Source organism: Chiloscyllium punctatum, chromosome 26 (genome assembly GCF_047496795.1).
Source record: "Chiloscyllium punctatum isolate Juve2018m chromosome 26, sChiPun1.3, whole genome shotgun sequence".
Lineage (NCBI taxonomy): Eukaryota > Metazoa > Chordata > Chondrichthyes > Orectolobiformes > Hemiscylliidae > Chiloscyllium > Chiloscyllium punctatum.
In genome coordinates this window covers 25839282-25866739 of record NC_092764.1, presented here as the reverse complement: position 1 = coordinate 25866739, position 27458 = coordinate 25839282, and the positions used below count along the sequence as shown (strand labels likewise).

The 27458-nt window shown below is 41.2% G+C and overlaps 1 protein-coding gene across 1 annotated transcript; it reads left to right on the top strand.

Annotated features, from left to right (window-relative positions):
- Nucleotides 1-290: 290 nt before the first annotated feature.
- Nucleotides 291-23037, top strand: gcshb (glycine cleavage system protein H (aminomethyl carrier), b). Its single transcript, XM_072595960.1, has 5 exons — nt 291-464; nt 10191-10270; nt 14429-14492; nt 16027-16158; nt 21267-23037. The coding sequence occupies exons 1-5, from the start codon at nt 320-322 to the stop codon at nt 21362-21364; spliced, it is 519 nt and encodes a 172-aa protein (XP_072452061.1). The 5' UTR covers nt 291-319; the 3' UTR covers nt 21365-23037.
- Nucleotides 23038-27458: the final 4421 nt, after the last annotated feature.

Here is a 27458-nt window from a genome sequence, read left to right as displayed (position 1 = left end):
CCATTCCATTCTATCCCGGACTGAGTGACAGCTCCGTTCCATTCTCTCCCAGACTGAGTGACAGCTCCTCCCGGGCTCCGTTCCATTCTCTCCCAGACTGAGTGACAGCTCCTCCCGGGCTCCGTTCCATTCTCTCCCAGACTGAGTGACAACTCTTCCAGGGGTCTGTTCCATTCTCCCCCGCATTGAGTGACAGCTCCTCCAAAGCTCCGTTCCATTCTCCCCCGCATTGAGTGACAGCTCCACCCCTCGCGCCGGCTCCCGGGCACTTCCTCTCGCGCCTCCCCATCCGCTCACGCTTATTTGCTGCTTTGCAAAGATGGCGTGGAGGTGCACTGTGTCGAATTTGCGAGTGGTGACTTCCCTCTGCTTGCACGCTCCGATGCCCTGGCAGCCTTTGCACAGGACGGTACGGATCACCTGGCCGCTGCGGAATTTGAGCACCGGCAGACCGGCTCTCTCCGGTGCGTCTGCCTCCTTCTTTTGGGGGTGGTGGGGGATACTTGGAAGCGTTTAGCGAGAAGGCAGCAAAGTTAAGCAGAGCAGTGGCCGATCAAGAACTAAGTCAAGACCAGGTCATGATTGCAACTTAGCTTTATAGCGTTTTAAAATCTGAAAAAAATCTTTATTTGCAAACGCTGGGCCTGGTTGTAATGTTTATTTTCCTGTCGGTTTGATTTCTTATTTATACTTATGTGTAATTTGTTGCAGCGTTTTCCTAATTAGAGAGCTGGTGAGAGGTCAGATGGATTAAGGTGAGCTGACAAAAGAGTCAAATACTTGGCCAGGTTGGGGCCGTTTACTGTTATATTTAAGTTTTTTTTAAACAATAACGTCATTGTGCTTTTCATGTAAAGTTTGCATTCGGTTTTTTTGTCACCTAGGAAAGAGTTCGTGGAAATGCATTTTTGAAAATCAAGTATGGATTTTGGAGGTGCAACACTAAAGGAATGCAGTGCACCGTGTCATTCTAATTGCCCTGGGATCGGAGTGCAAGCACCTTTCGTTTTAAATCCCACAGCATTTGCAGCGACTGTATTACCTGGCAATATTTAACAACTCTTTTATCTGCATATTCTGTGATAGGTGTGATATGAGAGTTTCGTTTCTAATCCATGGAATATGTAACAAACGTTTTTAGATAAGTCTGACTGAAGTACAGAGAAACTTCATTAGCAAATACTTTGTGACTAAATAAGGAATTTCATTTTTTTCTTAAAAGAACTAAAGTTTTTGGCTTGTCTGCAAGTTGTTATCATTGTTATTTTAAACAGTCCTTTTCACTGAGGGTCACTTTGTTCCATACTGGTGTTATGCTGAGGTCACTGACTAATCCAATACTGGATAAGCAAACCCTATCACAGGTTGGACAAGTGGTGTTTCCTGAAGTAGTGATCTTGCGCTCCTTCCATTGCTAGTGCTTGGCCTATGCCTGAGCCTAGGTGCAGGTGGGTACTGTAGTTGCTGGAGATTAGAGAGTGGTGCTGGAAAAGCACAGCAGGTCAGGCGCCATCCAAGGAACAGGAAAATCGACGTTTCAGGCAAAAGCCCTTCATCAACAGGAATGTCTGAACATGACAGAGGTGCTCGAAATTATTGGCACCTTCACAGGTGCTTCTTCTCCATTTTGGATGATTTGGGGCAAGAGAAGGTCAGTGTAGATGTTCAGGGAGGCTTTAAGGGCTTCCTTGTTGTAGTTCCTCTGCTGTCCTGGTAGCCATTTGCCATGATGAAACATGAAGTAGAGAGCTTATCTGCAAGTCTTTTGGCAGGCATGCACACGACAAAGGCCCAGACAAACGCAACTGATTGACCAAAACCAGTGCCTCGATTCTGGAGATGTTGACTTGAGAAAGGACACTGATACAGGAGTGCCTATCATGCAGGCAAATTCTGCTGTGGCTTGCTGGACATCTTTTTCAAACAGTCCAAAGTGTCTGCTCTGCATTGATAATGTCTCCAGCATGTTCAGGAGAGTTGCTAACATTGCTACCTTGTAGGCCATGAGTTTGGTGCTGGGTTTGAAGTCTTTGTCATCAGACACGCTACAATAGGTGGCCAAAGGCTGTACTGACATGTTGGAGGCAATGTTGAATTTCTTCCTTGATTACTGGGGTGGGGGTGGGGGGTCTCCCAAGATATAGAAACCGATCCACATTTTTGGTATGGATCTTGGTGATGATGGGGGGATGCAGTGTTGTACAGTGAGAGCAAGGACCTTTGATTCCCAATTATTTAGCTTAAAGCCCATTCTCTCTTTCATGCTTCCATGATTGCATCAATGATAATTTGGAGCTCAGTTTCTGAATGTGCGCACGTGCATGCATTGTCTGCACACTGCAACCCAATGATTGGGGTGAGGGTAATCATCATTCTGGATTGGAAGTGTTGCGGGTTGAATGATTTCCTACTGGTCCTGTAGATGAATTTTGCTGCAGTGGGAATAGAGCTAGTGTGCAGTGTGAGACACAGAAGATGGAAAAGAGCATTGATGCGTTGACACGCCCTTGCCTGACCACAGCCTGCCCTTGAATCGTGTCTATTCTGGATCTGTTGGTGAGGACCATCACTTGCATACTGCACTATTAAGTGTAATCACCATAGTCTGAGGACCATAGGGCTGATCTCTCATTGGAGAGAAATGACTGGTGGTGGTTTAACTGAGGATCACCACCTCTCAAGTGAGGGCAATGGTTGAGAAGGTGGGGGTGGTACAGAAATTGAACTGTGCTATTGGTGTCTGTCCTTGTGGTGGAGCAGACATACCCCTCCATATTTGCTGCAGTCAGTCCTATCTCCTTTCTAGTAGATGTTACCAATTACAGCCCTGGCATGATCTCCTCCTTTCAAGGAGGTTATGAAAACAACCCCAAGTGTGTTTCACCACAGTGTTTATTCTTTATTATTGCCTCTGAGTCTTATATTTCTAATGACCCAGGAAGGGTACATTTATGCCATATGATAAATTGACACTGTTATCTACACCGCTTTGTGTCAGTAGCAGAATAATACATTGGGCATAATGTTACAAGATGTTACAATCCACATAAAACGTGTTTTGGCTTGTTTTAATGTGGAAATCACTTTAATTAATACAAGTCATTCAAGCCATTATTGAGCAGCAGGACTGCTTCAAATGCATATAATATTGAAGTAATTCCCTTTTATTTGTGTTATGTAGAATTCCTGGTGTTAGCTCTTATGTTTAAATATCTTGATCCCAACTTCAAAAGTTTGATTTAAAGTGAGTTAACAAAACATCAGTACATTCCAATGTACATGAGGAAAGTGGTAACTTTCAGAGAAGCTGTGGAGAGGTGGGGAAATGATTGGGCATATTATTTTCCAGTTTAGTAACAAGTGGGAATTTGATATTGGACACAATCACTATTTGTTTTGCAGAGATTTTGGACCAGAGGTACAATTTTTGAGGAAGGAATTGGCTGACTAGGTTTATTGGGTACTGACTAGATCTGATGAATGAAAGCAATCAGCTTGCTGTTTGTCAGTGCGTTCTTTCTTGTCTCTCTTACTTTTACCATATACCCTGTTTAGTTTCTCCGATTTCACAGTTGAAGCAGTTTTAAGACCGTTTGCCATTTTTTGGGGGGTTTTCTGTGCCATGTGACATTGCTGCCTGAAGAAGTAGACTTTTTTTATTCTTACATGGGGTGTAAGCATCTCTGCCAAGGCTGACATTATTTGTCCATCTGCAACTAAGCTTGAGAAGGTGCTGATGAGTTGCCATTTTTTGAAGTGCTGCAGATGGTGATGTTCATCACCTTTTGTCCTTCTGGGTGGTAAAGATTGAAATTTTGGAAAGGGTTGCCAAGTTGCTGCAATTCAACTGGGGTATGAGACAGAGCCAGTGGTGTTGGGAGTGAGTGGTCAAGGTAGCGAATGGGATCCCAAACAAGAAGGCTGCCCTGTCCTAGATGGTGTGGGGTTTCTTCCATGTTGGAGAATATACCATCGCATTCCTGACATGTGCTTTGTAGATGGTGGACAGGTTTTGGAGAGTCCGGAGGTGAGTTACTCACTGCAAGATTCCTAGCCTCTGACTTGTTCTTGTAGCCACAGCACTTATATGGCTTGTCCAGTTGCATTTCTCGTCACTGGTAACCCCTAGAATGTTGGTGTGATTCAGTGATAATGTCATTGAATGTTAGCGGGAAATGATTAGATTCTCTCTTGGTGATGGTCACTGCCTGCCACGAATATTACTTATCACTTCTCAGTCGAAACCAAAATGTTGTCCAGACATTTATACTGAATGCTTCCAAATCTGAGGTATTGTGAAGACTGCTGAACATTGATTGCACAATGTACCTTCTCAATTCTGACCCTATGATGGAGGGAAGGTCATTGTTGCAACTGAAGATGGTTGGGCCCACTCTCAGGAAATTGGATTTGTGCAGTGGTAGTGTCCCTATCTATGAGTGAGAAGGTCTGGGTTCAAGTCCCATCTGCTCCAGTGGTGTGTCTTTACACATCTGAGCAGGTTGTTTTAAAGAAAGAAAAATCTCCGGCAGTTAGGTGTGTCTGAGATAATTGGCCTCCAATCATCACAACTCTCCTCCTTTGTGCCAGGTTAAGGCTCCAACCATTAGAAAAAATTCCCCTGATTCTCATTTACTTCAATTTTGCTCGGGTTCTCGATGCCACACCAGCTTAAATGCTACTTTGATGTAAAGAGCAGTCACTGTTGCCTTGCAGTCTGTGTTCCGACAGCATTTTTGTCAATGTTTACACCAAAGTTGTAACAAGTTCAGACACTGAGTTTCCATACTGGAACTGAAACTGAGCACAAGTGAAGGTTATTGTTGTGAAAGTATTGATGATAACACTGTTGACAATAACTTGCCAATACTTCCATTTTTGGTGCATCATACATATAGTGCATAATTTCTTTCAAATGAGCAGTAATCCTTCAAACAATTCTGCACTAGTTTAATCTCAAAAGGGTTGACTGATTAATATAACCAAGTGACAGATTCTATTGTGCAAAGGAATACTTTAATACCTTTGCCCACAGCATTGGAATTTGCTCTGTTCAGATTTTAAAATCTGTTTGTTCTTCCATCTATTGTTAGCTTCAGCCTTGCAGAAAGCCAATGATCATCTATAATGATGACTGGGAGTAGACTGATAGGACAGTATAATTGACTGGGTTGGATTTGGCAGGTCATACTTGAGCCATTTTCTGTATTGTTGGATAGATGCAAGCATTGCAGCTGTACTAGAACAGCTTGACTTAGGACAGCATGTCTTGGATACTCGTGCTAGGATGGTGACAGGGTACAGAATCATTTTTGTGTCTGCAGCCATTTCTTGATAGTAAACGGAGAGAATCAAATTGTCTGAAGACATCTTTGTTGCTTGGGACCTCAGGAAGAATCTGTGATGGACAATCATGTAGTACTTCTGACATTAACATTTGCAAATGTTTTGGCCTTATCTTTTACATTCATGAGTTGTGCTTCTGACTCATTTTAAGGATTGGAAAATTTCTGGAGCTGCCTCCTCCAATTAATTGGTTATTGTCTGCCACCAACTGAACATGGAAGGATTACAGACTTTCAATCAGATTTTATTGGTTATAGATTACAGGCACTTGTGTTTGTATGTATGTAGTACTGTGTTGGGGCTTTAACATCTTGGCAGTTCTTATTTTAAGTATACCTGATATAGCTCTAGGCATTCTGTCCTGCATTACTCATTTGAATAAGGGTTAGTTTCTTGGGTTGATGCTAATGGTCATGGGGAAGATATACAGGGAAAGGTGGTGTTCCAGATTATGATTAAACTCAACTGTTGCTAATGGCAAACACTGCCTCGTGGATACCCAGTTTTGGTTTGCTTAGAACTGTTCTGAATCTGAAATCTGGAACAAAAACAGAAATTGTTGGAGAAACTCCACATCTGTGGGGGAAAAAGCAGGGGAGAAAACTGTTTTGAAGAAGGCTCATTGAATTCAAAATGGTAACTCTGCCTTCCATGGCAGGATTTGAACTGAAGTCCCCACAAGGGTCTCTGAAGTAATAGTTTAGCGACAATACCACAAGGGCATCACCACTTCCTCAGTTTTCACAAGGATTGTGATTGTTACCAATAATGACATGGACATGTGCATCTGTGACACTTGCCTTGGTGAGGACAAGATCAAATAGTTTTTTTTTCCCTGTACTTGATTCCTCACCAACTGCTACAGAAATAGACTTGTGGCAATTTACTTTTAAGATTTGGCCAGCTCTCTCAATAATGCATGCAAACTACTCTTGGTGATGGACATTGAAGACCTCTCACCTCAGAGTACATTCTGTGCCCCTTCAAGTCGTGCTCAACATGGAGGTGTACTGATTGACAACCTGAGAGAGGGCAGTAGGCACAAATTAGGAGGCTTTCCTGCCCATGTTCAGACATATAATGGGATTTCTGTGGATCTGGAACAAATGTTCAGGGCTAACTTCCTTACTGTATGTGACTGTGCTATCATCTCTGGGTCTGTCCTGCTGATGAAACAAGACATACTAGAGATAGTGATAGTGCTGTCTGGGAAATTTGTCTGTGAGGTATGAGTTGGTGAATATAACTAGATCTGACTATTGCTTGACTCATTTGTTGGACAACTCTCCCAATTTTGACATAAGCCAGTGGATGTTAGTAAGGAGGACTTTGCACAGTCAGCAGGGCTGTGAGTGTCATTGTCATTTCCAATGCCTCAGTCAATTGTCATGTGGTCCAACTGGTTTCATTATTAATTTTTCCCTGTGGTCTAAGTGAGTAACTTGCTATGCCATTTCTGAGGTCAGTAAAAAGTCAACTATGCGGCAGTGGGTCTTGAATGACATTTAGGCCAGACCAGCTAGGTAAGGCAGGTTCCTCCCATAAATGACATCAGTCAATCAGATGGATTTTTATGGGAATCTAATGGATAAGTGATGCTCTCCTGGATTTTAATGACCTACTTGTTGAGAGATTTGTAGAGACCTAAGGGACAACTTTTTCACACAGAGGGTGGTACGTGTATCGAATGAGCTGCCAGAGAATGTGGTGGAGGCTGGTACAAATGCAACATTTAAGAGGCATTTGGATGGGTATATGAATAGGAAGGGGTTGGAGGGATATGGGCCGGGTGCTGGCAGGTGGGACTAGATCGGGTTGGACCGAAGGGTCTGTTTCCATGCTGTACATCTCTATGACTCTAATAGCCTCCCTCCAACTTTCTTCAGTTTGTGATAATGGCTTTCAAGTATTCAGTAATTTCCTTTAGTTGTATCATCTCATTGTGTGCAGTTTTGCAGGGTGTGCAGTTGTGATAAACTAGGATAAAGCTCCAATGTTGTGATATCTCAGCAAGTCTTTTGAGTGTGTTCAAAGTGACTAATAATAGTGTCTGAGCTGTTAGTTTAAATAAGGATATGATTGTTTGGTTGGTTGATTGATTGAGCTAGGTTCATGTGCCAGTTGTTCACATGACCTTGTTGGAGAACAAAGAACAGCATGGGAGGATGAAATGTGAAGCCTTTGTTCAGTTTTCACGATAGTTAATTTGAATGTCCTCCACTTATTGATGAGCTAACAACGTTTTCATTTGACCATTTTACCTGATTCAACTTTATCAGCTTAAGGTAGCCTATATGCTATGTTGGTGGTATTTGTTACGAGGGTCATTGACCACTGGAGGATACGCATTTAAGTAACAATATTATCAGAGCTCCTGATTATACATCAATCAGAATGTATTTTAGATTTAAAGATGTGCCAACTTGCAACAAGCTCAGAGGTGAGCAGGAATACAAAGAAATGGCAGATAGAATTTGTTTTTGGTGGAAGTGTACCTGGCATATTGGGAGCATTGGGGAAGGGGACAGAATACCAAAGAACTGAATAGTGATGGTGAAGGTACATTGATATTTTGCAAGAGGGGAAAGGAAGTAAAGGCAGGGTTGAGCTAGGAGGTGCATTCTCAAGGTAAGTGATATTCTGGACACAAAATGGCACCCAGTTCAGAAACCAATCTCTGAGGATTGAATGAAAGACAGGCATATATTGGCTGGCTTTCAATTTGACAAGGAAGAAAGTGGAGAAAATTTTACAGCGAATAAGTGTAATATTTCCAAACATAAGTAATTCACACACCACTATCATCACTTTTATGGTGATACTGATTTTTGTCAGACACATAGTAGTATGATACTTTAAGTAAGCAAGCAAGGAACTACGTTTGACATTTATATGAAACTGCTGTGGAAAAATTTGTCTGTATTTCTAATAGAAGTCTTTGTTAATGTTCCAGGACGGGATGGCACAACCTAATCAGTGGTGATGCTGTATTGCCTCCACAACAGAGCATGCAGTTCTAACTTGTTACAAACCTACATAGGCAATTTCCATTCTAAGTGTGGATCTAGAGTTTATAGTGGTTAGCACGTAGATGTAATATATTTAATTAATATACACATAGGCCGTAATAGTGCCCATATGTCCTGCAATAGAGCACCAGTTACTTTTGGCAACATACTGACCAAAGCAAACACCATTCAATGCAGTTTAACCAGTTATCAGTGTCCATGCATCCTATTACCTAATCCCATGTGGAATATCTAGTGACTATTACCACTATAATGTGAAAGGAACAAAATGTCAGCAGCATTAGTTTGTGTGCATTACCTTTTCTTGAATAACATACAAATGGCAACACAAATTTTGTCTATGTGCAGGACTTTGGGAGAAACTTTGGGGTGATGTGGACGTGTTGGACAAAGTTTTATATTTGGAAGGAGAGGTGAGAGATGCAATAGTTAAACTGCTTGGAGGAGAATGTGGCAGTTCTTTCAAAGATACTTTCAGAAAAATGCCAGCAAAGCCATGCAGGAATCTGTAGACAGAGTAGAAAAGGAAAGGCTAGGATTGGGACTATGGATATTTCTAAATAAGTCTGTCTTTGAAAGTAGAATGGTGAATAAAAGGCTGCTGTTACTGAAAGAAAGTGAATGAAACTGGATATTTCTGGTTACTTTGATGGAAATACATGGAGAATAATCTCACAGGCCTCTTGTGTGTTGCTTTTCTGAATTGTTTCTGAATTGATTTTGACTCCCAATTTGGTAAAGCTACATATTTGGATAGAAGAGCTGAAGTCAGTAGAACATCAAAGGAGAAATCAACACAGGATCGTAGTGCAATTAACAAACATAAAATTAATAACAAAATATAAATGTAGGAACTCCAACTAAGTTGCTTTACGGAGGACTTTTAGCATAAACTCAAAGTAGTGACAGTTCAGGGTATCCACTATAAGATACAGAGAATTAATCAGGATATCCAATTTATAAAATGTCTTCTCGAGTCTTCATACAATGTGATTCTCTGATCCATACTTCATCAAAAATGATCAAAAATAAAAAATGGTCTGTCTGTTTTGAGTGGGTTCGTACTGAATATGAGAATGTGTACCATGAATAGTGGAGCGTATGCTAAAGGTTGAGGTCAGTGTATAACTAGTGTGCACGTAATCCAATCTTGTATTCATCATGTTGTTCTGGTGTCCATCAACATGTTTCTATACCCATTGTCGCTGGAACGAACTTGCTGTGAAGCTACACAATAGAGGTTATATTTTTGTATTCCGCAACAGAAATGATAAAGTTATCTGATAATTAATCAAGAGCAGAAGTTATATTCACATTATGCATGATCATTGGGACTATTTTTTAATAGTTATGTCTGTTTCATGGCCACTGTTGATTTAAGTATAATGTTTTATATTTGTTGTTCGAAAATATCAGTTTATATATTACCATGCCTTACTGCCTTTCAGGGATTGAGTTTTAATGGATGTAAATTACAAATTGGGACTTGGGAACAAAGAAGCATTATACACATGGCAAGGAATGTTGCATTTAATAAATACATGTGAACAAACAATGAAATTCTATGGAGCGGTCCTTGTTACATTAGAAAAATGTAATTATATTTCAGTCATGACATAAGACTAGATTCCTGTATTGTACAATTTAAATACTTTAATTTATGATTAGATATGGTACAGTATCTGAAGTACATCCTTAATCAGGAGTTCATAGCTTTAATAAAGAGCAAGTTATACTTGATATGTAAATATTAATGTTACATGGATTGCTAAACCTTAGATAATCCGTTTGGTATTGGCTATTTTTGTATTCCAGCTCGCAAGTTTACAGACAAACATGAATGGGTGATGGTTGAAAATGGAATTGGTACAGTGGGGATTAGCAATTATGCCCAGGTGGGTGCTTCATTTATTACCATCCAATACAATTCTTTTATATCAGTCTATCACTTCTAAACATTGTGATATTGGCTGTGCTTGTTTTAAGTGCACAAGCTTTGCTTGAAAGTTCTTGGACTTCGTCCATTACTGGGATAGCTGTTGCAAGATCAGCTTTTCCTAATCAAGTTTTAGTCCTGGTGTGATCAAGGTTCACTTCAGTATCAGTGCTTATATGTTTTTACTATCCTTTTATGTACAATTGTTATCATTTGCCATTGTGAATACATTTTGTAGGCATGAATGTGGGCAAGTGCTGAACAAAGTTTGGCACAGGAACTTGCTCCCCAGTAGTAATTTTGCACAATGTGGTACAGTCTGTACTCCTGTAATTGAGGTAACTGGCTCAGAATAATATAGAGATCATATCAATTTATTTTTGTCATTTAAAATTTGCAGCAGTACAGCACAAGCTTTATATTGAACAGGTAACTGAATCCTAACCATTTTTGAAAATTAGGCTATGGATGTAAGCCTGCATCAGTACAGTATTTTTCCCATGCATTGCAGGTACACAAAATCTAGCCAAACACTCTGTTCCCAAGTCCCAATTTGTAATTTACATCCATTAAAACTCAATCCCTGACATTTTAAGAAACATGTATTGTTTTCAGAAGTTTGGTAAGCTTTGGTTAAAATAGTTGTATTAAATATTGCACCCGTGTGTGCACAGTGTTTGAGACAATATGACTTCACAAAACTAGAGTCAGGGACATTAGGGATGTTTAAGTGACTGCTGGAAAAGCACATGGATGGCAGTAAATTGAGGGGTGTATAGGCTAGGTTGGTCGTAGATTAAGATAAATGCTCAGCACAACATCGTGGACCGAAGGGCCTGTACTATGCCGTGCTGTTCTATGTTCTAATGTTGTCACTTAGTTCTTACCACTTACCTGCAAACAAAACTTCTCAGTTAGAAAAAGAAATGGCTTCAACACCAAAGTTTTGAACACATCATTCAGTACAGAATAGCACAACAAATGAATTATTCCACTTGAGTTGAACACTATATATAGGACAAAGCATGCTCTTAATTTGCACCCTATTTAATACCTTAAATATTCACTCCCTCTAAGATTGGCACAAAGTTGAAGTACATTACTGAGGCTTCTTCAGTAGCTCTTGCCAATCCCTGAAGACGAAAGAGCAACAGGTACATGGCAACATTATTGCCTCCAAGCTAGACTTGACTACTAACAGTTCTAGGTGGGTTATCTTATGGGGACAGTTTTGATAGACTAAGCTTATATACATTGAGTTTAGAAGTGTCTTGTTTGAAATTTGGAAAATCATGAGAGGTCATGATCAGGAGGATGTGGAAGAAATGTTTACACTAGTGGGGACTCTGGAACAAGGGTCACTTTTAAAAATAAGACATCGCCCATTTAAGACAGTTGAAGATAATACTGTATTCTCCAGAGAGTTATGAATCTTTGGTATTCGTTTCCTCAAAAGGCAGTGAAAACAGAAATTGAATATTCTTAAGGCAAAGGCAGATTGTAGCTTTTAATTGTCGAGCAAGGGAATGAAAAATTATTGGAGTAGGTGGGAACATGAAACAATAAGATCAGCCATATTCTTATTGAATGACAACTATCAAGGGACCAAACGTTCGTCTCCTGCTCTTAATTCAAATTTTCATAAACCTCTCACATTCCTGACTTGCAACTATATTGCTGTTCCTTCAGCATTGCTGAGTCCAAGTCTTTGGAATTCTCTTTGTAAGTGTACTTTTATGCACTTAGTGCATTAACCACAGTGGTTTAAGAAGGCAGCTCATCATGATGTCCACAAGGATAATTGGGGACGGACAATAAATTCTGGCCTTATTAGCAATTCCGCATTCTGTGAAATGAATTAAAAACATGACTTATTGCATTATTGGAAATTTCTGAAGGAACCTTGCTGCACCGACATGGCTCAGTGATTAGTACTGCTGCTTCACAGTGCCAGGGACCAGAGTTCAATTCCACCTTCTGGTGACTGTCTGTTTCTGTGGAGTTTGCACATTCTCCCCTTATCTGTGTGGGTTTCCTCTGGGTGCAGGTTAAATGGATTGGCTATGCCAAACTGCCCATAGTGTTTGGGGATGCGCAGTCTAGGTGGATTACCCATGGGAATTGAAGGCTAGGTGGATTAGCCATGGGAAATGCAGGGTTACAGGGGTGATTATAGGAGGGATGCACTTCGGAGCGTCATTGTGGATGTGATGGACCAAATGGCCTGCTTCCACACTGTCGGAATTCTGTGATTCTAAGTTCTGGCTGTTGACTTTCAACCTGGCCAATAAAACTTAGTTAGGAAATTTGGGAAAAGTATATTAAAGGCAATAAATCTTGGAAGTATTTAAGGAAGGGTATTTTGAATAGCTAAAAGTTTCAGATCCTGGTTTTGTGCAGAACCTCCAGGTGTTCATTTCTATTTGGAAATTGTTTGCTGGAAGCATCTTTGTTTAAAAGCCTCTGTCTGTAAACGAGCAGATTGGTTATAATTTCAGTTAGATGAGATACTTGTTTCTTCCATAATACCTGTTTATACAAATAATATAAATTTCCTGTTTATTACTTAATGTTAATGAAGTACAAAGTATCCTTCTGAACTCATCTTGTCCATGAGATTGACCTTTGGTCCTGTGACTCCATTTCTACTAAATTGCTAAGCACCTGGTATGGCCTCCTCATTCCCACCTTGATTGAAATTGTAAAGGCTTTCCTTTATGCCGTGACTGTCCCCTTCTCTTTCAAAACCACCCTCATCACTTTGCACAAAAGGAAGGCCATCCTTCACTCTTTCGTGCTTGGCTCATCATTGACCTATCCCTGGTCTTTCTTTGCCCTCTAATGTCCTTGTATTTGTTGCCGCCCATCTTTAGAGCATTTCCATGTTTGAATATCTCTCTTAGCATCATCAGCAGCAATAAGTTGGATTCATGTAGCCCCTTTTACTGTGTAACATCCTAAGGCTCCAATCTGCAATGGTGGCTTGCTGAACGTCTAGTATTGAAAGAAGAAAACTTTCGAGTAAAAGTTGAGAAGACTAAAGATATTCTCTTTGGTTCATTTACAAACTCTGTTTCATTGCAACTGATTTCAACATACTTTTCAGTCACAGTCTCTGGCTAAACTAAACACTTCAGCGTTGGTATTCTTTTTGATCTTGTGTTGAGCTTCCAATCCCAATTAATCTCCATGTTTGCTCCCAACTCCAGTAGCTGTAATGCCTCTCCTGTCTGAACCATCAGGTGCTGAAATTGCCATTTGTAAGTGAGTTTGTCATCGCTGCACTATTGAAATGTTGTCCAGATTGACCTTTTGATCCTCCAAAGCCAGTAAATTATAGTTCACCCATATCCTTTCTAACCTTGCCTTGTACCAAGTCTTATTCAACCAACACGCCTTTTCTTGTTGATCTGTGTTACCTTCTGACCCTCCATCACTTTTGGTTTTTAAAAAAATTCTAGTATCTAACTCCTTTTTGCCAGTAGTAGGATGAGGCATCTACATGTATTGAAGAGTGTAATTGATTTAAAAAGATTAAGTAAGTTTTTTTTCATCAACTTTGGATGTAGTAGGTGTATAGTGGAAGACATTTGAGGGAAATACTGTATTAGTAACATCACTAAACTAGCAACCCCTTCTGTAAATACTACAAAGACACCTGGTCAAATTGAAATTCATTTAATAAATGTGGAATATAAAGTTAGTCTCTGTAATCAGTATAGTACTACCATCAATTATTATTTTAAAATCATCTGGTACTAATGATCTTCCAAGGAAATCCTGCTGTCCTTACTTGGTCTGGCCTATGTGTGACTCCAGACCTGCAGTAGCTTGGTTGACTCTTGTGTACCCTTTGAAATGGTCAAGCAAGCCATTCAAAGCTGGCTTTGCAAATGACACTTGCACTCCATGAAAGAATGAAGAGAAATAAACTGGCAGAAGATGCTAAAATATTAAAGATGTTTAAAATATTTCAAAAAATATCTAAAATATTAATGTTGAGCTGTTCTGAGATTACATAAGTATATCTTCCAGCCTGTTGCACAAAAGAGAATTAACAATGTTAAATGAATGATAAAGATTCAGATGTACAATAGTTAATTACTTTTTTCTTTAGGAAGCATTAGGAGATGTTGTATATTGTGGATTGCCAGAGATAGGCACAAAGTTAAACCAATTGGGTGAGTATTGATTTTGTTCCATTGTCTTAAGCATATGAACTAATTAGCGAATTTTGAGAAGATTTGTAGCTCAGGTTCAGGTTTTGGATGTAGGTTTGCTCGCTGACCTGAAAGGTTCATTTCCAGATGTTTCTATGCCCTCTAACGTCATTTACACAATACCGTGCAAGGACTGTAACAAGCACTACATTGGATAAACAGGCAGAAAAGTAGCCACCAGGATACATGAACACCAATTAGCCACAAAAAGACATAACCCTCTCACTAGTATCATCATATACAGATGAGGAAGGACACCACTTCGACTGGAACAATACATTCATCCTAGGACAAGCCAAACAAAGACACACATGAGAATTCCTAGAAGCATGGCATTCCAACCAGAACTCTATCAACAAACACATTGAGTTAGACCTCATCTACCACCCCCTGAGAAAAGGAACAGGAAGTGACTTCGCCACAGGAAATAACATCACTACAGGAAATGGCATCACCAACCCAAAGAAACCCAAACATATAAATAGAAAGCAGGAATTTTCAGCGTTGCTTTGCGTGAGATCCACTGAAGACGTTACCTATTAAGATAATGAAACATCTGGAAATGAACCTTTCAGCTCAGTGAGCAAGCCTACATCCAAAATATTAACTAATCTTTTTGGAAAATTGTAAGTAATTGAGTGGGGTGGATGTGATGTAGGATACTGCTTGTGCCAAGCAAGCATTCAAGACCAGTCATTCTTGACCGCTCTCTTGTGCCTCCAAATGTCTGACTGCAAAGCAGCATTGATAGAATCTGAAAAACATTTAACAACAAAAACAAATTGCTGTAAAAATTCTCTCCTCCATCTGTGGAGAGAAATCAGAGTTAACGTTTTGTGTTGGGTGACCGCTCCTCAGAACTCAGAAAAACATTGCTGACCTTTTCCTCTTGATCTGGTATAATATGTTTGAAAGTACAATCCAAGATAAAGCATGATTAATTGAAAATGAGTTGATGCATAGAGCTCATTAAGTGAGAGCTTCTATAGGCCAAACTGTCTACCAGGTACAATCAATCACCAAACGGAGTTGTCTTAAATGCATTTTCAAGGAAGTGCAGATTATATTTGATACAAGTACCTATATTGAAGTAAATTGTTCAATGCTATATCAGTTAATGCTGCACTGTTTTGGTTCATTATTAACAACAGAGAAAATGAGAGTTTATAAATCTTCATTATAAACTGTTGTTTACACTCAATACAACCTTTGTTGAATGAAGGCTGCACTATAGTTTTTAATATTATAAAAAGTAAACAGACAAGTGAAGCAAACATGATGAAAGCAGTTTAAACTCTGTCGTGTTGTGGCAGCCTTGAGCTGTTTCTTTCCATCTGTCAGCCATTTCCGTGGCATAAATGAAATGTGTTTTTGGCTTGATAGCACAGTACGACTATTGTCAGTGTTGTAAACAGTTTAAATTTCTTCAAAAATGTTAGCACTGTAAAAAGTGTATTGTATGGCAGTTTCTATATATTAAATTTCCCTTCTGCAGATGAATTTGGTGCTCTGGAAAGTGTGAAAGCTGCTAGTGAATTGTATTCACCCCTGACTGGAGAGGTAACTGACATAAATAAGGCTCTTGCTGACAATCCAGGACTAGTCAATAAATCTTGCTATGGAGAAGGTATGTGAATTAATCTTAGAAACCTGAAGGTTTAAACTTTTCAGTACACAGAAACCGACGACAGTGATTTCTTTTTTTAAGCTGGATGTTTTGATTTTTATGGGGGAATGGTGGCCGGAAACTAGGATATATTTCTTGATAATTATTTGAAGCTGGTAACCAGTAAAGTAACCTCCATTTTAATTAACATCAATATAGTTTGATTTATTTCAACTGTGGAATTATTCAGTGATGTTTAAATTATACTCAACACGAATTTTGGCCACGATAATAAGCATTTCAATTAGCCGTGCGTGACTTTGTGTTACAATGCAGTTTCCACTCTCTGTGCTCCAGTTATCTGCCAGAATTTTTACAGAAGAAAACTCCACATTTGCCATTGTTTGACTGGTGTAATATCACAGCCGAATTGACACTTTGCAGTGTTCTTCTGCTTCCCCACATTCTTGACCATAAGGTGTTGTCATAATTAGATGTGCAAAGTTAACATATAGATTCATAGAGATGTACAGCATGGAAACAGACCCTTCGGTCCAACCCATCCATGCTGACTAGATATCCCAACCCAATCTAGTCCCACCTGCCAGCACCCGGCCCATATCCCTCTAAACCCTTCCTATTCATATACCTATCCAAATGCCTCTTAAATGTTGCAATTGTACCAGCCTCCACCACTTCCTCTGGTACTCCATACCAGTACCACCCTCTGTATGAAAACGTTGCCCCTTAGGTCTCTTTTATATCTTTCCCCTCTCACCCTAAACCAATGCCATCTAGTTCTGGACTCCCCGACCCCAGGGAAAAGACTTTGCCTATTTACCCTATCCATGCCCGTCATAATTTTGTAAACCTCCATAAGGTCACCCCTCAGCCTCCGACGCTCCAGGGAAAACAGCCCCAGCCTGTTCAGCCTCTCCCTATAGCTCAAATTCTCCAACCCTGAAGACTCTTAAATTGCTGCCAATTTCCATTGACCAGCAGAAAGATCTCTTCTAACACGATGGATAATGAAAGTTTCACTTAATTTAAAATAAGTGGGAAGAAAGTCAACAAAATGTTTTTGGACGCGTTGCACTTGTCATTGTGCAACCGGCTCATCAATGAGTCAACATTTCGTATGTTGATCTTCAGACCTTTTCGATCAATGTGCCTGTTTTCATTATCATTTAATTAGATCACCATTTGTCTGTAGCATTCCATTAGTTAGGAACAGCCATGTCTATGGGACCATGTCCATTTGAATTCATTTTGCAAGGAACAGAACTGCCTCTTCATAATGACCATATAGCATCATGGTTTCAAACCCTGGTGTCCTCGCTTTTCCAAGTCACATCCTTCATGTTACTCACCAAAATAATCCAACTATTGACTCACATTCTTCACTTAGGGATGTGCCAGAAATTGAGACTGGCCATTGACTATTCTTCTCTTTTCATTCTGACCACTTTATTAAACTAATTCTTTAAGCCTATCACCTTAGATTCTCTCTGAGCCAAATTTCTGATTCCACACCTCAACCCATAATGTAATTAACAAAGTCTGTTTTCTGTTGCCTCTCTCAGATCCCTCAGTACCACTACTCCTACACTGCAAAATAACACTCTTTGCTTCCATTCTCTCCCACTATTGCATTATCTAAGACCTTCCGTTTTCTTTTTCTGTTTAGAGCCTCCAGCTTAACTCCGTCTCCAACTGTAATGCTGAGCTTGTGTTGCTCAAAATCACAAACAGTACTTTGCTCGGATGTGAATGAGACTTTTGCCATTTTCTCATCCTCCTGGATTCTTCCCTGCTGCCTTTGGGATTATCAATCCATTCAGCCCTCTCTGCAGTTCACTTGTAATATGTTGGTTTCTCAAGGTCCTATTTATAGTTTGTATGTGACAGTGCAGGGATAATTTTCTGAAATCCTCATCAATGATGCTCCAGTTCAATGGTTAGAGATTCACAGGTAACCCATGCGTAATATTTCTAATTATAGATGACCAATGTACAAGCTCCATTCACTGTAGTGCAAGCTACAGCTATTGGCTACTGCTTCTGGTCACATGGTCATCTCTTGTGGACTTTCTGGTTCCACCCTAGATCCTTCTCTCTGCTATTTACGGTTTCCTTACGCAAAGCGAGATCAACATTGCAGATGTAGGATGTTGACTCTTGTTCACTGTGCTCCTGCCTTGTTGAGTAACAAACCTGGAGCTAGGCCTAATTTACTGAGTCAAACTGAAATTGCCTTCAGCTTAATAATAACTTCCACAAATCCTACTGGTAGCTACATACTTTCGGCTTGATTCCACTAAAATTCCTTGCAATCACTGTTGTTGAACCTTGACATCTTACACAATCCGTAATTAATCCCATACTCATACCATTTTCTTCCCATTTGAAAAACAAATTTTTTTTTGTTCATAGGACCTGATGATTCTTGGCTTGGCCAGCATTTGTTGTCCATCCCAAATTGACTCTTGAACTGAGTAGCTTGCTGGAGCAATTTCAGAGAGCAGTTGCAAATCGACCACATTGCCGTGGGTCTGGAGTCGCATGTAGGCTAGGCCAGATAAGGATGGCAGATTAGAGTCGAGAGTGTGGCTCTAGAAAAGCACAGAAGGTCAGGCAGCATCCGAGGGGAAGGAAAATCGACATTTCGTGCAAAAGCCCATCTTCACTTTGGTCAAGGATGGCAGATTACCTTCCCTGAAAGTCATGAGTGAATCATTTGAGTTTTTGTGACAATCTGCAATGGTTAACATGATCGCTGATAAGTGACATTTTAATTCCAGATTTTCATTAATTCAAATTTCACCATCTGCCAAGGATTTGAACCCATGTCCCCAGAGCATTCGCCTGGGTCTTTGGAATGTTGATCCAATGACGATGCCACTGCTCCCCGAGACTGCTCCTTCACCAGACCGCTTTCTCTCTTTCCCCTCCCTTTACTCCCCATCATCATCATATAATTTTGGTTTGCTCTGCTTTGTTTGATCCCTCTACCTCTACCCTCCCCAAACTCCATTTGGAATCCTATAACTCTGATTTTAACTCACAATGTTAATCAGTATGGTAATCAAGGGTTATGGAATAAAGGCAGAAACAGTGGGATTGGGAATGGTCAGATCAGCCATGATCTCATTGAATGCAGGACAGATTCAGTGGGCTGAATGGCTTCTCAGTTATGCATTCACCTACACAGGATTTCTCAATCTGATCGTTGTGATTTGCAATGCCCTGCCAAATTGATTTTTGGAAACCCAGTGGGTGGTTTGATGTTCGGCTCAGTGGCTGTTCCTCTAGTGGCCGTTCCTGCACATGTTTCCATGCTCTCTCTTTAGAAGCCTATTTTTCTGCCATTATGTCCCTGCTGTCTCGCCCTTCCTCCCCTTCCTCTTGTTTGATGACTTCTTGGCTTAAATCTTTCAATATGCAGGGAAGCTTCTGACTCAACTTGTCATTGGTACAACTGGAGATGCTGAGAGAGTCCCCACATATGCACATCCATGCTACTTCAGTTTAAACTTCCATTGCCTGTTTTACCCTGCCCAGACTACTGCATCATTGCAATGTCTTTGGGATCAGAAGCCCTGAGTTGTTCAGGCATTGACTGTTTGCCCAATGCTCACGCTGGTTTTGTTACCAATTTACTCGGAGCTTTTCACAGCAGGTTTAAACAAATCTTCTCAAGTATATCAGCTGGAAAATCAAAGCATTCCAACCCCCTGCAAAATTCACAATCTCACCAGGGACAGGGCTCATTTCCCCCAAGCATCCCTTCTCCTGTCTCACCTTCTGGAATCTCTGACTCTCTTGTCCAGTTGATAGAAGAATCAGCATTATTGTGGAGTAGGGAGGTCGTCTCTCATTTTGCGGGGATAAGTTGGGGGTTCTGAGATCTGCTGGTACATTGAAGAACCCTGCTGAGGAGGGTGAGGGATGATATAGAACACTATCCAGAGAAATGCCTGCCACAGGAAATTAATAATTATAGTCTTACGATCTTCAAAATATTTTCTACTACAAAACAATTGTAAATAGCACAATTCACACAGGCGTTTAGACAATTAAATTCTTTCTTACTGGGATATGGTTTAAAAAAAGGCGGGCATGGCTTATCTTTTGCTGACCATTGTTCTTTGTGGGACAGCTAGATTGTTGATATTCTCTGCAAATCTGAAGTTGCTGGGGTTTTATATCTGAACCAGGAATGCAGATCACAGTCATTGCAATGGCTGCTTCCAGGAAAATTCCAGGTTTTATATTTTCTACTATTGTAAGCATTCTGTGGCTGTGTTTGAATACAGATATAAAGATGTATGTGAAATATTTTCCTGATACATGATTGATCTGTGAATTATTAAATGATGCTAATAAAACTTCAAATGTGAGTAGGAAATAGTAAAGCCTAAGGTCCTGTAGTTTTAAGACAGCTCGTTGGTAATGGGAAAAAATATTTCTATTGGTATTTCTCTTTCCAGTGTATATTTCCCCAAACAGATTATCTGGGGTTATTTTGGAAAAATGTGAAGCCATGCCGTTTTATAAATGTTTATTTTCATAGATGAGAGTCTTTCAGGTAACTTCGTATTTTGTCCTTCTTTTGTAAGAAATGTAAATATATTCTTTCCCTGAATTAAATCTATTAGCTTTTGAAAACACATCTCTTGAAGGAAAAGAAATTTGGTTTTTAGATTGACTTACTTGAAATTAATCTAATATATTCCAAAAACTTTGAGGAGAAAGTGAGGACTGCAGATGCTGTAGATCAGAGCTGATAATGTGTTGCTGGAAAAGCGCAGCAGGTCAGGCAGCATCAAAGGAGCAGGAGAATCGACGTTTCGGGCATGAGCCCTTCTTCAGGAATTCGATTCTCCTGCTCCTTGGATGCTGCCTGACCTGCTGCGCTTTTCCAGCAACACATTTTCAGCTCTATTCCAAAAACTTCCCAAACAACCTTTAACATATTTCTTAAGTAACTTGGGAAATAAAATATTTGAATATCAGGAATATTTCGAACTTCATGATTAATTTATTTTTACGTGCAGCTATATATCGTAGTGCAAAAAGGAACTTTTGTTACACTTTTCATGTAGTGACCTGGTGATTTTTCTTAACAGGTTGGCTTATTAAAATGACAATTGATAATCCTGCTGAAGTTGATGAATTGATGGATGAAGAGGGCTATGAGAAATTCCTAAAATCCATTGAAGACTAAGTCATTCTTCATCCTTAGCAATAAAATAAAATGCTCATCTGTTCCTATGTATTTAGCAATGAGGGTGATGGGTTGAATATCAAGGCTCTTGACTTGAGAAGCAACAGTAATTTATAAGGAGTGCAGTTCAATGTGATCCTCTTAAAGTAGTCATAATGGAAATAGTTGGTTTTACAGTATCTCAGCAATTGAAAGATGAGCAATATATTGGCCATAAATTTAACCAATCAACCGTAGATTGTAATTAACTTCAAATTTTTATTTGATACAATGGAACTAGTCAATAATGTATAAAGCTGGTCAAATGGCACTGAAATCATGACAAGGTCTCTTTTGTTTTGACCAAGGATATTACAGCTATGTTGTGAATTTTTTTTTTATTTTCAGATTATTTTGCTCTCTTGAAAGCCATGATGTTCACTTTTAAATGGCTTCAGTTGTAGCTATTTTTCTACAGATTAAATCAGAATTTAGTGATGGGTGGCTAATTGGTAATAAAACTCACATAACTGGAAAACCCTACAGCTGTTGTATTTTGTTGTTCTACCTCCATTGTACAGTGAACACAAAGTCTACGCTTGTTAATTTTATCATGGTAAATGGTCTTGTTTCATTCGGTTTTTATATTGTACTTCATATTTGTAAAGCATCCTTTTGAACATCTCTCATTCTGAGATTGCAAGTGATTGAAGAGAATAATAGAAGCAACACAATATAATTCAGGGGCAATTATTGTATGTACATCAATCTTTATTGTGCTTTGTACATTTCCTCCATATTTCCATGTTTCTACGTAGGATTTATGCTTCTCAATTAAGGTACCAAATAAGTTGTTTTTGCTGCAGGATTTGTTCCAACATGAAGGATAGGACTACTCACACTGCAAAGATGACTCTGTAGACCAAGTACACTTGACTGTAATCTTTCTTGGCATTAAAAGAAAATTGAAAATTTTAGTGTGGAATGTGGTGGAAAGATGTGGATGTGCATGAATAGATCATTTTAAATATGTAATTTCCACTACTTGAGATTTTTTCTCGGCATGTCTAAGTATGTCTAAGTATGCTTCTGCACAGAGATTGATTCAGGAGGGTTAGTGTTAGCTAGCTGTCTACAAATGCCTAATATTTTGTGAGATTTGCATTAATTTGCAGTGACATGAATCCAAGGGTATCACGAAAAGTATGTGAGAGAACTGATAACCTGATTGGTTAATAAAGGACTAAAAAATGATGTAGAACATATCTGCATAGAGGTGAAGCATTTCTGTTTGAAATGGAAATTATATAATGCAAACTGTGCATCCCTCTTCAGACTGATTTGTTGCTTTGTAACTATTTTTTGGGCCAAGTACTGATTACATAGAAACTGAATGTATTGTAAGATTATCAATGTTCCCTTCAGCAGAGGAATTTTAAAGAATTCCCACAACATTCTTAAATCTGTAACCTCTTAAGAAAATTTGTCAATTAGATTGATATCGAGTAAATCCTCTAAATTAAAATAAAACACCTGTAGATTGTCCAGTATTATTTTGGGTTATTTCTAGAAATGTCACAAGGTTTCAGGAAAATGTTTGTTAATTTTTTATGGAGTGTAGAAGTGTTAAGCTGCATGTAACACCTAAAATAGTCATACAGAAATACCACACTAATAAAAGTGATAGAAAGAGATTGCTTTGTTCTATTCTTTACGTGTGAAAGAACAAAATATTAGGTTATTACATGAGATCCAGGCTGATCAGCATCTCCATTTACAACCAAAAGAGTGAAAGAACTGCGGATGCTGGAAATGAGAAACAAAAAACAGAAATTGTTGGAAAGACTCAGCAGGTCTGGCAGAATCTGTGGAGAGAAATCAGCGTTAATGTTTCACGTCCAGTGACCACTTCATTTACCTTATTTTGTTCCAAGTCAGAAGTCACAACACCAGGTTGTTATAGGCCAACAAGTTTATTTCAAGTCACAAGCTGTTTGACCCCCAGTGCTCCTTTGTCAGCTGTATTTTACCTGATGAAGGGGCAGCTCTCTGAAAGGTTGTGATTTCAAATAAACCTGTTGGATTATAACTTGATGTTGTGTGTCTTCTGACTTTGTCCACCCCAGTCCAACACCGGCACCAACACATCATTCCTTTGTCCATAGTCCCTTTGATACTCAACAAATCTTATCAATTTCAGCCTGGAAAGTTTCAGAATCTATTGCCATTTGGCAATCTGATTTCACACTTAAAGCCAGACCATTTAATTCAAGGATATCTTGAACTCGTTTCCCCACCAAAGAAGATAGTTTTATATGTCTGCCTATCAAATCCCATTAAAATTTTAAATCTTTTGAATAGAGCAGACCTTATCCATTTAACTTCAAAGGAATACAAACTAAAGAAATGCTTCTGTGTTTGTTTCCTGATGTTTGGGTGCCTGGAAATGAATGGAGTAATCCAAAGTTCTGTACTTGAGGGAGTGAATGCCCTTGGTATCAAGACATCATTTGGTCTGAGTGGGAGTATTTTTAAAAAGTTTCAATGAGAAGAAATCAATGCGAATTGGAGAGAATGCCCCATTACTTGGGACCATATCTGTCACAAAAGAAGATAGCTATGGTTATTGAAGGAAATCATCTCGGACCAAAAACATCACTATGAGAGTTCCTCAGGGTAGTGTCCTAGGTTCAACTCCCTCATTAAGTCAAAAGTGAATTGTTTGCTGATGAGTGCAGAATGTTCATTTCCATTTTTGTTCCTCATTATGAGGCAGTCCATGTCTGTATCGAGCAAGACCTGAACAGCATTGTAGCCTGGGCTGGTAAGTGGCAAGTAACATTTACGCTGCACAGTTTAAATGATTACCTTTTCCAAAAAGAGAGAATCCAACTGCTTCCCCCGATACTCATTCTGTTACGACTTTTTGACTCCTCAAAGCCTACCCACCATCTAAAAGGCAAAGTCGGGACGATAATGAATTACTCTCTAACAACACTGACGAAGCTTGACATTATCCAGGACAGGTTTGATTAGTACCTTATCTACCACCTTTAAACTTTCACTCCTCCACCACTGAGGCTTAGTATAAGTAGCAGTATTTACTACCTATAAGATGAACTGCAGCAATTCACCAAGGCTCCTTACCTAATAATAGATTAGATTACCTGCAATGTGGAAACAGGCCCTTCGGCCCAACAGGTCCACAGATGCAGATGGACAATGTGGCGGGGGGGACAGTAAACCGGACGCTACGTCCAGAGCCCTGATGGAAACGGTCAAAGACGCCAAGCTGCATGACGTCTTCAGCACCCCTGCAGATGGGAGCGCAGTGTAGATACACCTGGTCACGGGCAGACGGGTCTATCCGCTCAAGGATAGATTACCTGTTTGTGTCCCGAACACTCTCGGTCAGATCCACTGACATCAAGCCGGTGTTCTTCTCTGACCACTGCCTCCTGCTGGCCGACTGTCACCTACAGGACGAACAGCGGGCGGGCAAGGGAACATAGAAACTGAACACTAAGCTGTTGACCCCGGGAAACATCGAAGAGCTCGAGGGATTAAGCAGGTTGGAGAACTGTGAAGCCCCTCTTTGAGTCTCCAGCAGACTGGTAGGAAACAGTAAAAGGGAACATCAGGGGTTCTTTATCCTCAAAGGTGTCCAGGAGGCAAGAGAGAGGCGGGGAAAACTGTCCCAGCTCCAGGAAAGTATGCAGAACCTGCTCCTGCTGCAGACGATGGGGGTCGATGTCACAGAGGACCTCAAGGAGGTGAAGGGCCAGCAAGCCTCGCTCTTTACCTCGGAGGCCTCCAGGATAATCTTCCGGTCCAGGGTCCGCTCGGTAGAGCAGGACGAGACGTGCTCACGTTTCTTCTTCCAGAAGGTGCACAAAGAGAGCTCTGTGCTCAGCAGCCTGAAGAAAGAAGATGGCTCGGTAACGTCATCTCAGGCTGACGTCATGAGGATCAGCAAATCCTTCTATGCCAGCCTGTATGACTCGAAGCCAACCGACAGCGCGGCCTCCCAGTCGTTCCTGTCCTCTATCACGGAGGTCCTAGACGACGGAACACGAGAGAGGCTGGACCAGCCGCTATCTCTGGATGAGCTGACCAAGGCCCTTGAGTCCTTCGAAAAGAATAAAACTCCCGGAAGCGATGGTTTACCGGTCGAGATTTATTCCGCTCTTTGGGACTTGATCGGACAGGACCTGCTGGAGGTGTATGTCAGTATGCTTCGGGCAGGTACCATGAGTGAATCCATGAGGAAAGGCATCATCACCCTCATCTACAAGCGGAAGGGGGAGAGGGAGGAAATTAGAAATTGGAGACCGATCTCACTGTTAAATACAGACTACAAAATCTTGTCAAAGGTCATCGCCAACCGGGTCAGGTCTGCTCTGGGATCGGCGATCCACCCTGACCAAACCTGTGCTGTACCGGGCAGGACGATCTCTGAGAATCTTGCACTCCTCAGGGATACGATCGCCTACGTGCAGGACAGGGGGGTGGACACCTGCCTCATCAGCCTGGACCAGGAGAAAGCCTTTGACAGGATATCGCATACATATATGAGGGATGTCCTCTCCAAAATGGGCTTTGGGGAGGGAATCGGAAATTGGATCACACTGCTCTACACCAACATTGTCAGTGCAGTCTCAATCAATGGGTGGGAATCAGATAGCTTCCCTGTAAGATCTGGAGTCAGGCAGGGATGCCCCCTCTCACCCGCCTTGTTTGTGTGTTGCATAGAGCCATTTGCCGAATCCATCAGGAAGGATGCGAGCCTGAGAGGGGTGACTATTCCTGGCAGCGGGGGCCTACAGGTTAAAACCTCCCTGTACATGGATGACGTCGCCGTTTTCTGCTCGGATCCGCTGTCCGTGCACAGACTCATGTGCATCTGTGACCAGTTCGAACGGGCCTCGGGGGCCAAGGTAAACCGAGGCAAGAGCGAGGCCATGCTCTTCGGGAACTGGGCCGACCAATCCTCTATCCCCTTCACCGTCAGGACTGACCACCTGAAGGTGCTGGGTATTTGGTTTGGGGGGGCTGGGGCGTGCGCCAAGACCTGGGCGGTGCGGATCAGGAAGATGAGACAGAAACTAGGCAGATGGGGGCAACGGTCACTCTCCATCGCGGGAAAAAACCTGGTCATCAGGTGTGAGGTACTCCCAGTATTGCTATATGTGGCACAGGTCTGGCCTATCCCCAGGACCTGTGCCGCCGCAGTCACCCGGGCCATCTTCCACTTCATGTGGAGATCAAAGATGGACTGGGTCCGAAGAGACACAATGTACAAAGACCGGTGCAATGGGGGAAAAAACATGCCCAATGCCACCCTCACCCTGATGGCCACCTTTGTGTGTGGCTGCATCAAGCTGTGCGTGGATCCCCGGTACACAAACACCAAGTGTCACTATGTACTGAGGTTCTCCTGTCCCCGGTGTTGCGAAGGATGGGCCTGGCCTCGCTGCCGCGGAATGCTCCGAGTAGTTGGACCGTTCCGTACCACCTGTCCTTCGTGGAGAAATTTATGAGGAAAAACACCTTTGACCACAAGTCCATCAGGAAGTGGTCAGCACGTAGTGCCCTTGAGACCCTTCGGGAAAAGGAGAGGGCGGATCCTGTTGAGCGGTTCCCTGAGCAGACTGTCAAAGCCATTTGGCAGAATGCCTCATCGCCAGAACTTTCCAACAAGCACCAAGACATGGCTTGGCTGGTGGTGAGAAGGGCTCTGCCTGTGAGATCCTTCATGCACGCCCGGACTCTCTGCCGCACCGCACGCTGCCCTCGAAGTGGCTGCGGGGGGGGGGACAAGACTGTCACACATCTGCTTCTGGAATGTACCTATGCAGAGGAAGTCTGGAGAGGAATGCAGTGGTGCTTGTCGAGGTTCGTCCTGAGCAGCGCTGTGACGCGGGACTCCGTGCTCTACGACCTGTTCCCCGGGACTCACACCGAGACGAACATTAACTGCGCCTGGAGGATCATCAACTTGGTGAAGGACGCTCTCTGGGCGGTCCGAAACCTGTTGATCTTCCAGCTGAAGGAGTTGACCCCGACTGAGTGTTGCAGACTGGCACATTCCAAGGTCCAAGACTACGTGTTGAGG